This window comes from Anomalospiza imberbis, chromosome 3, assembly GCF_031753505.1.
Source record: "Anomalospiza imberbis isolate Cuckoo-Finch-1a 21T00152 chromosome 3, ASM3175350v1, whole genome shotgun sequence".
Taxonomy (NCBI): Eukaryota; Metazoa; Chordata; class Aves; order Passeriformes; family Viduidae; genus Anomalospiza; species Anomalospiza imberbis.
The window spans coordinates 45053534-45068305 of NC_089683.1; the positions used below are offsets into that span (position 1 = coordinate 45053534).

The 14772-nt window shown below is 42.7% G+C and overlaps 1 protein-coding gene across 1 annotated transcript in view; it reads right to left on the minus strand.

Moving 5' to 3' along the window:
- Positions 1-10354: 10354 nt before the first annotated feature.
- SCML4 (Scm polycomb group protein like 4) overlaps positions 10355-14772 on the minus strand; it is a 67658-nt gene continuing 63240 nt past the window's right edge. The window contains exon 8 of the mRNA XM_068184196.1: positions 10355-10823. Within this exon, the coding sequence (XP_068040297.1) occupies positions 10698-10823 (126 nt within the window). The 3' untranslated portion in view covers positions 10355-10697. The remainder of the gene's footprint in view (positions 10824-14772) is intronic.

Sequence of the window (14772 nt, forward strand, 5' to 3'; positions counted from 1 at the left end):
ACAATTGTTAGCATCATATGGTAATCCTGGCATAATTAACAATATATCCTGTATGTCACCTTCAGTAAGACTTTTTGGTCAAAAATGGAGAAAGCTCGTATTAACAAGAGCCATAGGCATCAAAATCTACATAGGCATCTAAGCAACCCAAATTGTTTATTATCTGCTGACAATAAGAGAAAAATAACGTTAAAATATGGTGATAAGCAAAATGGGTGGACAGCAGAGTGAATTCTAGGCTTTCCAGAATCAGAAATTACCTATATTCAGCATGTAGAGTATTCAGCTTGAGACAAAGCTCAAGACTTATGGCAATGGTACAAATGCTCAGGCTTGGCATTGACTGGCACAGAACTGCATTGCTGCATGGGGGCCTTGAAACTGCTCACAGGCTAAGATGCTTTCTTGTTCCTCATTGAAAGAAAGCAAAACAAAACAGCGCTAAGGCAAAGAAGTGTAAAAGATGAATACAGAACCCCTAACTGTTCTCTCGTCAGTGAGTATGGGTAGCCTTGCACTAATGCTGGCTGGGATGATCTAGATTTATACCAGCATCAGGAAAGAAGCAGTGAGGAAGATTTACACAGCAGGACATGCTCAAACACCCTGTAAAGCTGTGTGGTGCTATGGGCTGGGGATGGGGGTGGGAGAACTCTGAGAGGAGTTGACGTGGTCTTTTCTTTCCAAGGGGGTACTCAGGCAGCATCACTCCTGTCACGGCCCACGGGGCTGCCGCTGACAATGCTGTACTGCCAGTATAAAGAAAGAAAGAAAGAAATAAACCTCGCTGCCTTTTGCCAGCAGGAATAGAGTAGGAGCCTGGTGACAGCAGCATAGTAGTGCCAAATAAAACCACACAGGACAATGAAAAGAGGGGGACAATCTGAGCCAAGGACTATCAAAAGTCCTCAGCCTTATACACACCTCACATTGAGTCATAGAATGGTGGAACAGAATAATAGGATAGTTTGATTGAGTTGTCAGCATAATTCAAGCTCATAATCTTATCATGACAGCATATTTTCAATAAATAGGAAATCTAGTTATTTACATTCTATTTTTAATATATAGTCTGGCAGGTGAAGGAACCCTAGTGAGCTACTGTATGTAAACTGATTTCTCTGTTATGAGAGCAGTCACTGATGAGAAACCTGCGCCATGTGCTGGACAAGCTACTGTTGTCTCCTATGGGATCTGGATGACAGCAGTCACAAATGTGTTTTTCTAATGATGTGAGATGTGGAGATGTTGTGTCTATCAATAGTAAATGGTATAGACTGTAATAAATTTGAAAGTGTCAGAATGCAAGACTATGAGTTTGAACTCTTTATTGTAACCAAATTGCTTGTCTAGTCAGGTTTTACTCTCTCTAGCAGATATTATATATGCTTGAAAAATTTAAAATAACCATATCATCCCTTGATATGTGCTGCCTGTTACAAAATATCTACTCCTAAGGTTTTACAGTACCAGGAAAGAGCTGTCATTCAACTTTCAAGGTTAGTAGATATATAAACAATTCCAGTGTTATAAAATATCTGCAAGATGTGATGAAAGATGCTCTACCTATATAACTGCTGCAGAAACGGAGGCTTATCTAGCAAATTACAGAACATTAAAAATCAAAGCTAACACACTTTGAGCCCAATTAGCAGTACAAAAACTGATAGCTGTACATACATCAAAAAAGCCCTGTACATGCTTCACTAGCCCTGGAAACTAATGCTGAGGAGTTGGAAGAGAGCTCAGAGCAGCATTTAAAGAAAAAGAAATTAAAAAGTGTGAGCAGGAGTTGCTCTGTTTTGTGGCTTGATTTAAGGTTGCCACTTTCCAGCTGGATATAAACTGTTCTGCTCTCATCCTTCCCACTGTTTGGAAACAGAGACCCAGAGCCAAGATCTGATCTCATTCCTACTAGTAGAAGTATGCAGCCCCACAGAAGCGACAGCCATTACTCTAAACTCACACTTGTGTGCACCCATGCATGCTCTGCCCTACATTATTGCATGTATTTCAGTATGAAGGATGATGCTGTAAATATTGAAATGCCAGTTGCCACACAGATTTTTTCAATATAGGCTTACAAGCATGGCTTTCCCTCACTGATGATTTTGCCTATCCCACTACCACCTTCCAGCTGGCCAATGCCACTTCTCTTCTTCCTCCAATTGGATGGCTCTTTCCTACCTTCTGTTGTCCTTATCATTGGCAATGAGCACCTCTTCTTTCCAACCAACTTTTTGATGCTGGCTGAAAGCAAACTGGATCTTCTCCAAGCCTTGGGAAGCAAGGCTGGTGGCTCTGTACACATCAGTGCTCACACCTGCCTAATGGTGTGCCATTCACAGGCCCAAGCCTGGTCCATGTGGCCATCAGCAACAGGGTGGGAGCCAAGGATTCGTCCCAATGAGCAGTGTAACAGGGACTCTTCAGCACAAGCAGAATTTTAGCAGCTTGAATATCAATAGGCAGCACAGGAAAAGATGGAAGCTAGAAGGAGAAACTGCACTTATCCTTCATTAAAGTGCTGAGCCTTTAATGAGAAATTTATTGCAAATAGTCATCAGCCAACTAGTTAAAGACCATTCTCAAGAAGTGTCTTTCATGCTGGTGAATGAAAGCAGCAGAAGAGTTTTTGTATGAGATAAAGAGTGTGTCAAAAAATGTACAGACAACCTAATTCAAAGATGTCAGTGCGTGGTATTCTGTTACAGCAGAACTGGTACAAGATTATCCTGAAAGGGCACTCGACTGAAAGGAAAGAAAGGGTTGCAGAAAACTAGACAAAAGGAGAGGGAAATGGAAGAACAGGGAAGAGCCAAAAGGCAGAGAAGGAGTTGTGGCAAGGGTGAAGGAGACGTGCATAGTTACTGAGAAAGGGAAAGGAAGGAAAAGAAGCAATGCTGCAGGAAAAGAACTGGGGAGAAAAAACTGAAACTACAGTGGGAAGATAGGAATGGAAAGGGGTGGGAAGCTTCAGGGGAAAAAAACTAGATAATGGAGGAAGGCTGAGGTAGAGAAGAATGAGTGCAGGGTGAAGGATTAAGTGACCTTTAAAGGCCCATTTGGGTGCTATTTTTCAGATTCATAAGGATGTAGTTAAGGGCTGTGTGAGGACACAGATGTGGACAGCACTGGGAGAAAAGCCAGAGGACAGTGAGAGCAGAGGGTCTTGTGGGCAAGGCACTGGATTCCACCAGGAGGCTTGGGTTCAGATCTCTGGCTTCACCACAGGCCAGGCTTAAGAGTGTTGTGAAGGAGGCAATGCAGTTCACCTTCATGGAAGTTTTGCTTCATTTTTCTCAGTGTTCTGCCATTTTCCACTCACATCACTGTGGGAAATTCATGCCATTTACTTCTATTTTTTTTCAGCATTTATCTACAATAGGAAATGAAAACTGTCTCCAGGAAACCCTTCTCCTTAGGTTGTCTCTCTTGCACTACGAAGCTGTCAAGTCTCCAAGGCAGGCTGAGCATCTCACAGTATCCCTGCACAGCACTGGACACAATCCTGACATGTCATTGTGACACAAATACTGATGGCAAGTTTTGATAGCAGCACCCAAACCAGCTTGCATTTAAATTTCAATATTGTCAGAGGACAGGTCTATCAAATGAGATACAGATTTTGTTTACACTGATAAGAATGTGCAACAACTCTGCTAAATTTAGAGTGTCAATAACTCTGCTATATTTAACACTTCCATTTACAGGGTCAGTGGAAGACTAGAATCTAGGTTGGCTTCTTGTATGTACATACACAGAGTAAGCAAAAGATTTTTTACTACTACGTTTCTGAGAGGCATAAAATGAAAAGCTGGGTATGTTGACCTGCTACACAGCTGTGGCTATAGCTGCTTTCTGAAGTTTTGTGCCACAAGATTAAAAAATAAAAAAAAAAAAAAAGGAAAAAAAGATATGTTTTTCTTTAAATACTGACTCTTACCAAGCTGATCAGAAGCTTTCTGGATGCTACAGCATGTTAGAAAAGCTATGAAGAAGACAGATAGTTTTTAAAGACAGTCATTTGGTTTGAGTGGAACCTGGACACGCAGATCAATTCACTGCACTGCCACTATAGCAAATGCTCAGGGCCATAAAACACATTACAAATCAGGAAACCATCAAAGTGAGGGATAATATTAATCACTAGTCTTTCACTGGCTTGCATTCACTTCAATTCAGAAGTTTTTTTTCTCTCCTTCCACGTTTCAGCTGGAAGACACTGAAACCTGTGAAACTGCTCCACTCTGAAATGCCCTCATTCCTGTACGACTTGGACTTCAGAATTTTGCTATTCCCCACTCTTTTAGAGATGTCTGACAAAATGGATTGGTTGCATGTATTTCATGTTCACAAAGGGCAGCATGATCCCTCATGTTTTATACAACACTAAGGGAAGACTCTGGGTAATAAAGACATGCTGTGCTATGCAGGGCAAGTTCAACACAGACAGGGCTGCCTGTAGACAGGGCACAGACTCCATGGGAACCCCAGTGAAGCCGGGGGCTTTCTCATTTTTAAAAGTCCCTCCTTCCCAGATGCTCTGTCCTTCTATTATTTCACTCACTTCACAGCCTGTCTGTGCACCCAGGCAAGCCTCTCTGAGCAACACACAGACACTCACAAAATCTCCCCAAATGCTGCTTTTTGGCAGCTGCCTGTAGACCAAGAGGAGCAAGACTCTGTAGTCAGAGATGGAGTCTCTTCTGAAGTACTTTGAGCTATTCCTGTCCGATTATGGCACTACCAAGAGACTTGACCATTAGAAGTATGATGAAGTGTGGTGGATGCTGAAGGAGCCAAAAGTTGTGGGTCACTGAGACTCATTTTGAAAAGTTTTATTTTTAAATTCCACCTCAGCCTTTGCCTCAGAAACATGGAAATCTCCTCGTACATTCATGTTCAAATCAGGGCAAGTTTCTGCCTATTGGCACAGCTGAAATCCTCAGGGCATGGGCTTTGGTTTGCTCCAAAGTGGAAAACCCAAACCACCTTCCATGAAACTCATAGCTAAAATGCAAAGCTAACAGGAGAAGGTGTTGGGATCAGGTAGAGGTGCAGCTGGAAGAACTCTGTTCCAGTAAGCTAGCAGCTCTCCTGGGAGCAGGGGAGAGGGAGCTGGCCAGAAGCGGCTGTCTTTGCTCTTTATAAGAGAGGATGGAATAGCTTGTTAGGCTCTGGTTACTATGGGATATGGCTGAAGCTTGACCTGGTTTATGAGCCAAGCCCCAGTTTTATGAATTCAATAGAAAAACTTATGCAGACCTCAGAGGGACCTGGGTTTGGCCTAACATGCTTTATTTAGAGTCTTGAGTGAGGGAAACATTTTTCTTTAGATTACAGTTGAAGGATTCTTGGGTTTCAGCTGAAGTCTTATGGTGGCAGTGTATTGCACACTCATATTTCTTTCTTTTTCTTTAATAAATCACTTTTCTCCTATACTTAGCCTCTGACCAAAACCTGTCTGCTTGAACTGCAATAAACCTGGCTGGTCAATGATATCTTTGCTGAAAGCAATCTGCTCCAACCACACTATGCATGCACTGGCTGACCCCCAGGCTGCCACATCCCCCCAGCCTCGACCCCTCTTTCTCCAGGTACCTGGCGGGGAGCGGAGGCTTTGGGAACGAAGGGAGACAGAGCCTGTTAATACATCTTTCTGTAGCTGTACTTCTGAGGCACGGGGATTTGATGGAGCCGGGGCCAGAATGAGCGAGCTGTGTTCGAGTCTATCGGATTTGCGAAGTACAGATGTGATAATTCCGCTGCAACCACAAAAGAATTTACAACAGGAAGTGTTGCAGCTGTTGCTTATTAGCATTAGTACAAATTATGTGAAGCAAATTGTTAGCAGTCATGTTTCCATGATATTTAACTCATGGCAGTGAATAAAAGTGATTCTTTCTCAAGGAAAATTTTAGATTTCCAAGGGAATCGAATTCCAATTGTCCATGAAGGGAGCATGGATTGGAGAACAGCATGCAACTACTTCAAGGCATCAGAGGCAGTGTGTACAGCTACATGCTTGCCTTCTCTGGTAAAGGTGTGTTTGGAGACAAAAGCCACACTGCAATATACTGAACATGCAACCGACTGAAGGTGCAGACTGAAATGTTGGGGTGCAACCTGCATGTGTCTGACAGGAAAATCCCCCAGACCAAATCCCTGGGCATGATACCTGTCTCCAGCCAAACCTGTTTCAAACAGGGGAGCAGCTGGTTTTGGTCCTTCCATACATGCTGCCTTGTTGAATCAGCCAGCAGCAGGTAGTCCTTTCAGGCACCTCCTCTGTCTCCCTCCTTGCTGCTTTGGGAAGAATGAGCAACTGGCCCTGTGGAAGGAGGCTGTAGTTCAGAGAGGGGAAGGACCTGAAAAGCATTTAATTTTAATTAATAAAGGGGGCATTTCATTCTTGCTTCCCTTTCCGGTGCTGAGCGAGGATCAGTTGTATCCAGGCAGATGTCTGACCCTGGAGATGCTCCTCTGTGGGGCGAGCTGAGGGGTCATTCACAGGCTGCTTGAAGGACCTGGGGAATATCCCTCATGGTGTCTTTCTTTCAAACAGAAGCTATTCAAATGAAAAGAGAGAATAGGCAGGCAAATAAAGAAGGCACTAACTAATTAACAGAGAGTTTTGGGTATGTTTTGGGGCAGTAAGAGCTGACAGATTCCTTGCTGAGATCGCACAGACCACAAACAGTGCAGCCAGTGATTTGGGCATGCTGCATCCCATGGGCAGGAATGAGCCATGGGGTGGCTGTGCCAGGGAGAGAGGAATGGCCACCCAGGGCTGCTGCAGTCAGGACCAGGCTTTGGAGGATGGTGTGTGCTCCTGCTGCCGATCCAACAGTGGTGTTCTTTCCACACAAAAACTTTATCAGCCATTTTCTTGTTGATTTACTAATTATTGCTGGTTTTGCTAATAATGTTCCATTTAATCTCTCACAGCCATCCATTCTTTACAAAGGCATGAAGTGTAACTCATGAAGACTGCTGACAACCTATAGAAATCCAGCCATCAGTTTGAGGCCAATAACAGCCCAGAGTGATGCTTTACATGCCAGTCCCAAGGGTGCCTGCCTGCGTGAATCACACTGAGCAAAGCTGCTGACGCTGCGAAGGCTGCTGCACTCCTCAGCCTGCCAAGCAAGACAGTGGGCTCAGAGAGGTGGAGGCATTCCCAGAGGCATTTCTTGAAATGCAATTAGGTCTGGCTGGGGAAGAAGGCATTTGCTGGTGCAAGAGAAGAGGCTGTGATGGCAGGTGGATGGGAAGCAATGAGGCTGGCCAGTGTTGGCAGATGAGGCTGAGCTGGTCAGCCACGGGAGATCCAAGAAGATGGTCTGCCAGGGAGCACTGGCTTTGTGTCCCCAGTACCCTGTAATCACCACTCAAGCAAGGGAGGAATGGTCTCCAAGTCCTTGGACTTCAACTGCTTGCTTTTTTAAGAAAAAAAAAAGAGTGAAATCTCACAAAGAATTGAAACTGCCTGGAGCAACCGAAGTGCCTTTTGATCCAACTACAAGTGCTTAGAAGAAGAAAAGAGGCACATGTGTTGCTTTTAAAGGTATCACACATCCACCCACCAGTTGGGAACAGTTAAAAAATACAACTGGTTGGCTACAGTCTGAAGGGAGATCTGTGAAAGGAATAGCAAGCGAAGAATTTTCTACAGGCGATTCTTAAAGCAGCAGCCAATGGAGAAGCAGCTGACATGCATACTCTGGTTCTTTAGAGCCTCTTCTGAGGAGACGGCCTGACACCCTCAGCACAGCAGAGCTGCTTAATTACCTTCACTGACAAGACTTGAAAGATAAAAATTAGGTACAGTTTCTATGTTACAGCAATTGCAATAACGTTTGTCTCCTAATTGCCTCTCAAGTGAAATAAAACAAAACAACATCATGCAATGAGGAATTTTTGTCATAAGCATTACTTACATATAAAAGGACTCCACTAACTGCCTCCCCTGTGAAAAACAGAACATTAAATATCATGGCCTGGACGATTCTGATGTACTTACAAGAGTGATATCAAATGAAATGGCACCACTGACTGTGTGCATCAGATGCATACATGAAAACGATTTCAGCATGTTAAATCATGTGTATGAACATCATTTCCACCATGGAGTCTCTTCACACTGTTGGTATGATCAGCCCCCTCGACTGTAACATCCGGAGTAGGGGCAGGGAGTGGAAGGAAGGGGTCAGACACAGAACAGGGATGAGACACAGAATAGAATCAGAAGGCTTCTTGCTGAGGAAAATCTAGTTGTGTTTTATTTCCCCCACTCTCAGAACAAAATGTGAAGCTACAGATCCTCCAGAAAAACACAATAAAATGCAAAAATATTCTTGGAACAAAAATGTTCCACTTCCAAAATGTCAAAATGATGTTTTGACACTAGTGAAAGCTGTAGTTTCAGTTAAATAGAATTTAATGTTTGAAAGTGACATGCTTTTATGAAGAGTTTTGATTTTGACAAAGTGGGATTTTCCTGCATTGAAGCCATCTGATAAAGTCTAACCAGCTCTGATTACCAATATATTACAGCAAGGTGGGGTTTTAAGTGAAGGAATGAAAATCCTATTTTGAAAAATGGGGAGAGTTTAACTAAGTTTGTAATTATGAGGAAAAAAAAAGATTGAGGACTCTCTAAAGGAGATATTACTAATGCAGCAAGATTTTTACATGTTTTGGGAATGTAACAGTGAAAAATGAACGGTACAGTTTTGCTGTTGATGGAATGCCACCTCTGCCTCAACCAGACAGCTGCCCAAAGAGATTTCCATTCTTTATACCACAGACACAAAGTAATGTAGATGGGTGTTGTATTACAAGCATTGGCACATTTAAGGGTTCCCTATATTACGTCACTTAATGACATATATGAGTTTTCATTTTACACAGTTGTTCAGCTATTCCTATTTAGGGTATTTCAGCATGCAGAAGGATTTGCTGAAAGCTGGTCAGTCCTGTAAAGATCCAATCCTGCGAACTTATGACAAGTTTTTTAAATTAGGAGACCAGTCCCTAGGAGTTTAGTGAAGTTTCTCCTATTTTTAAGGATTTCTCCTATTTTTAAGGATTTCCAGGAGTAGGCCTTTGTACAAGGCCTTGTAGGATTTCTCCTATTTTTAAGGATTTCCAGGAGTAGGCCTTTGTACAGGTATCTTTTTGTAGGAGTTCTAGTCTAGCAACATGCATCAAGTTGAATTTTATTTCATGAGGTATTTTTGGTAACATTCTTTTCGACATAAACAGAGTCAAACAATCTTGCATACTATCCAGGACCCTGTTTCTCAAAAAAGTTGAGCTAACTAGCTCTAAAATCACCTGCATGACTTACAAACACTTGCTAGCTCTCCCTGTCATGCACTAGGGGTTTGAACTGTATGGATGTGTCCCTTCATAGTCATCCTTTGTGGATGAAAACAAGGACATACTCATTCCACAGTTTCATACACATTCCTCTGCCTGAGACCTGTTTTGTGCCCCGCAGTTACACAGAGTGTCAATAAGCACCTTTTAGGTTTTTCTAAGAGGCAGAAGTGAATTTTTAACTCACTTGAGACAGCAAGTCCAACACATCTGTCTGTGTACTGAAAGCCACCGCGCAATCAGGAACCAACCCGACAGCATTTGTCCTGGGCCTGCACGAGGTGCAGGTCCTTGTGAGGAACAATCCCACCCGGCTTCCTCGTTTTTTAAAGATGCAAACAAAAACAAATGCAGAAATTCAGATTTTTCTTGGAGTGCCACAAAGCGTGTGCCAGGCTGAGGCGGCTCAGGGAACGGAGCAGACAGCTGTGCGCGCCAGACACCGTGGGAGCCATCCACCGCCTCTTCGGCGTGACGGGAAACGAAACACCCTGCCAGAAACACTCTCTGCATTCGGGCTCTTCTTGAATGAATTATCTGTAAACGGTGACGGGAGCATCTGCTGGGGGCCCGTGATTCCTTGGCGGTATTTAGGGACGTGTTCGATAGGAGAGTCATGACGGTCAAAGCCCACCAGCCGCAAAGCACCGCAGCATCGGAGCTCCAGCCACAAGTCTGCTAGGGCTGCTCCCTCTAGCGGGAAAAAGTACTTCAGCTGGGGAAAAAGCCCTCCCGTTCTTTTTAAAAGTTATTTCTTCTTCTTCCCCACCCCCTTTTCTTTGTTCCTGTTTGTTTGTTTGTTTGTTTGTTTGTTTAAGGGAATAATTCAAGTTTTCCGGATAGTGCAAGACACGGGGCAGTTTCCATCAGACAAAAGGGCACTTTTCCAGCCCTTGAGCATGGAGGGTGGAGCTGGTGCCCGGGCAATGCAGGTCAGCCATTACTCGGAGATGGCAAGTGAGGGACTCTTGGTTTGTCTTCTAGCAGTCCTATGCATATGCTGTAGCTGTGTTTGGTTTTGATTTCCCACTTCTGGTTACAAAAATAGGACTTACTATAATAATAATAATATTAATGATACAAAATAATTACTGTAATTATATAATTTTTGGCAAATTACTAACACAAAGCAGCCCAAAAAGATCCCATTGGATTAAAAAAACGTGACAACGCACAAATGTTAAAAAAGACAAAGTCTTTGATAAAAAAGAAGGAAAAGCAATCTGCAAATGAATGCATTTCTGTAAGGCAACATGTTACCTTTAGTCTTCCATCTCAATTTAGCTCAGATTCTGTTGTTTAAGAGATTACTAGAACTTGGCTTGCTTGAGCTTATCAATGTGGTAACACAGTTTCAGTGCCGGTCCCAATTTCAGCCCCAGATATTTCATGATCATGTCGCTTTTCAGCAGTAACAAAGCATTGCCATCAATTTCCTGGTTTCGAAAGAGAAGAAGAGAATCAAAATGTGTTAACCCCCCCTTTAAGTGCTGTGTCCTGACACATTAAACAAGGTGAATTAGAAACAGCATGTCATTTAGGGTAGAGCTACATGAAATGTCATGCATTTTGAAATTTCATTTAAAAAATTGAAATCTGAGGCGTGATAGTAGGAAGCCATAAAGGAAGGTTTAATTAAACATTACTTTTTATTCTTCAGGGAACTATAAGATTAGTTTAGGTTTTCAATTTATTTTGCAATTAAAAGTCGAATTTTTTAAAAATCACGATTGCTCTAAGTGCAATTCTGAGAAAAGCCAGTCAGCCTTGAGAGAAAGGTATGAATGATGGAGACAGCAAAGGATGTAGCCATATTAAACTGCTAATAGAACACCTCTGGATCTCAGTTTCAGTTTTGTCCCCAGCTATCTGTGTGTTTCACATCTCTCCAGTACACTTATACCCAGTGATGCAACTATATGGTATACGTGCATGAGCATATATATATATAATTTTTATTATTAAATTTGTTAAATTTATTATTAAATTTGTTATATTTTAATTTAACTCTCATGTAAGTGGAGGAAATTGCCACCAAGCTCTGCTGTTTATCCCAGAGCTGTTGGCTTGAAAACCTTTTGAAATTATGAAGTACTACTGCAAAAGAAGCCTGAGCCCACAGAGAAACAGACTCTCCTTTACTATGGGCTATAGAACACAGATGCTTTCAGGTGTACTGTTCTTCCTTGGACCCAAAGCCTGTCTGTTTTTTCCTGACTCTATCAGTGGATCTTCAAAAAAATACTACCTGTCCCCACAGCTTCCTGCACATTTACACACTTGGAGTGTCAGAGCTAAAACATCACAAGTGCCATGTGTGTGTGCATACACATACACAGATACACACACACCAATGCTGTCTGTACTGTGTTCTGTGGTTTTGATGGTCAGATCTTTCCACTTTGATCTATTGCCTACTTATTAAGCAACGCTGTGGATCCTAATTTGCCCTGATCATTATTATTCCATTCACTAGGTGATTTATCTGATGAGCAGTTAAGGTCACTTTCTGATTAACTCAATCAATTAATGCTCCTCATTTTGCAACCCCCACTCTATCCATAATAGAAACTCTCTCCACCTCCTCGCTCTCCTTGCCATTATTTTAAGGAAGCTAATGTAAAGTAAGAATAAGTGTTACATATAATTACTATTTGCATAAGAAATAAAATAAGAACTCCTTTAACTGTGATGCCATAGGGCAAAAACACTGTCAAGGGTCAGGTGTGGAGGCAGCTGCTTCTAAATGTTGAGTTCAGCATTTTATTATTTCCATTATTATTACTGTGTAGGTGTCAAGATTAAACTCCATGACAATAGTATGCCAGAGGGAGCATTCATATCCAGTTAAATATCCCATATTAGCCATTTCCCTGTGCAGATTCTTGGCTTGACTTCTTTACAGTATTACTGTGTCAGCCCTTTTAAAAATAATTTTTTAAAAGAAGACTTTGATAACATGGTTCCCACATGTACATTAGCCCCAGTAGAAGATCTTGAACCAGGTCTGGAACTGGTAACATGCAGTGCCATCAGGGCCACCTTTCCCCTCCTCTGTTTCCTTTCCCCCTATCTTTCTACCGAGCCTTTCCTGCTGATGGAGTCTCCATGGGCTTTCACATAGTGCTGCTACCAGGTCCATGGTCAGGCCAGCAGCTCCTTTCTGTGAGACCAAGAGCTCTATCAGTGATGAGCTCAGCTGTCCTTGGCACACAGATGTGCTCAGGGAGCAGGGAACAGCCAATGGGAGCTGCAGGAAATATCTCAGTCTTTGGTGGACACTCTCAGGAGCTACCTCTGACAGAGCTCCTCAGGTCTCTTGGCAAGAAGCAAAACTTCTGCTCCTGGTGGGAAGAGCAGACAGAGCCAGGACATTCTGCAGCACCTTTTGAGGCAGTGAAGGATGTGGGCTGCAGGCTGGAAGAGCTGGCCCTGAGGACTGAGGTCAACACCCAAATGGCCTAGTAGAGCAAGCAGTAGGAAAGCACACTGCCCATGTTCAGGGAACATCCTCCAGCTGTTTTCTTCCTGCTGGTCCCAACAGCCTCTCTCTCCCAGCTCAGATGAGCTGATTGCCAAAGCAACTATTTCAAGTGATAGCTGGGCCTTGTCAATGACAGTAAGTGCTTCTAAGTAAATTATGCACCTGCTCCATAGAAAGATTGAACATACAGGAAGATATGGCTGAGGTTAATGGACTAATCACTTGTCTCTCACCCCTGGGGTCTTTGTGCTAATCCAGATGAGGTTTGAAGGCTGAAAAATTGCAGGGATATATATAACTCAAAGGTGTAATTGAATTGAGTTGTGTGGCAATCATACCCAGGTTCTCACACCTATGGCATATTTTACAAGGAAACCAATGACAAGTAGAGCCCATGGGTGCTGGGTGTGCAACAAAGGATGACAGGGAAAGTCTTTAGTGGCAATTTAGCTTGATCTCTTTGGTCGCAGAGCAGCTGCAGTATCATGGCATTCTCTGGTGCAGCTGGCCCATGACTGCCTGGAGCGTTCCCAGGCCCTGCTGCTACATAAAAGCATGCTTTGCTACAAATGGAAACTAGACAAAATTAGTGTTTTGCACTTTCCATATTTACAATACAAACTTTAAAACTTGTTTTTTTTTTCCTTTGGGATATACCTGTATGCCTCAGACTGTGTCAATTCTCACTCCCTTGCATGAAGATTTTTCTCTTGATGCACAGCCCCTTTTGATATTGTAAGAAACTAATTTTAGCAAGTTCATTCAAGTCTGAAGGTGGCTTGTTTATCTGACACATGACCAGTATAGGCCATGCTTTCATTATCAGCTTATAAGGCAGAAGGCAGGAAAAGCAGGCCAGCACCTAACCTGTACCTGCAGATTTGGCCCTACATTGCTGTGCCTGTTGTTCTCATCCCACAGGCCTGTCTACAGAATGGCAGATGGCCTCAATACCTTCCTAGGGTGAGCAGACACCAGGGCCTGTGTTCATTTTCAGCTGCTCCTCAGCCACCTTGTCTCCTGTATCTGGAAACCCAAAGGCAGAGTGGAGCTGAAAGTCCATTTGCCTCCCTCAGCTCCCATCTGCAGCTCCACAGCCCCACTTGTCTCTGCTGGCATAGGGTCAAGGAGTGATCAAGCCCTCTTCTTGTCTCTGCAGCACTGGGGGTGCTGGTCAGCACTAAGGGCTGGGGAGCAATTCTCATCTAGACCTAGGTCCAGGAACTTACATGAAAACTTACGACCTCCAGCTGAACACAAGTCACTTCTAGGGTAAAATCCATTTTTCATAGCCAGACTGAATTGATAATGGAGACACGGAGAAGGCAACAAATGCTAATAGATACATTGGTGTCAACTCCATATACAGCAGCAGAACAAGAAACTCCAGATCAGACAAGTTTACTGTCTTCTCCTTTACTAATTAAGGATAATAAAATTTCCATCACTGGAGGTTATCCTTGCTATCATATCCTCTAGAGAGTCAGCAGGTCTGTTAAATTTGATTATGTAGTTACATAATACTGAGGGGAAAAAGATTAAAATATTGACTGTTTTGGGTTTCTCCTGCTAAATATCTAGAGACATATAAAAATGTTCTTCAGAGAAGAATCATATATATTCTGTGAAAAAAATTGGCATTGAAACGAGGCCTTTTTTGTGCCAATCTGACAAAGAAAAATGAGCACCAGATCCTCAGTGCTTTCTCTAAGGCTTGGCATAGAAATAATTTATGATGGAGTAGCTGGGAACAAACAGTGAGCATTTTCTAAAGACAGTTATGGTTTTCCCATTGACGTAGAAATGAATAGACTAGCATAACATAGCACAAAATAGAGTGGAATAGAGTAGCATAACATAGCACAAAATAGAGTGGAATAGAGTAGCATAACATAGCACAA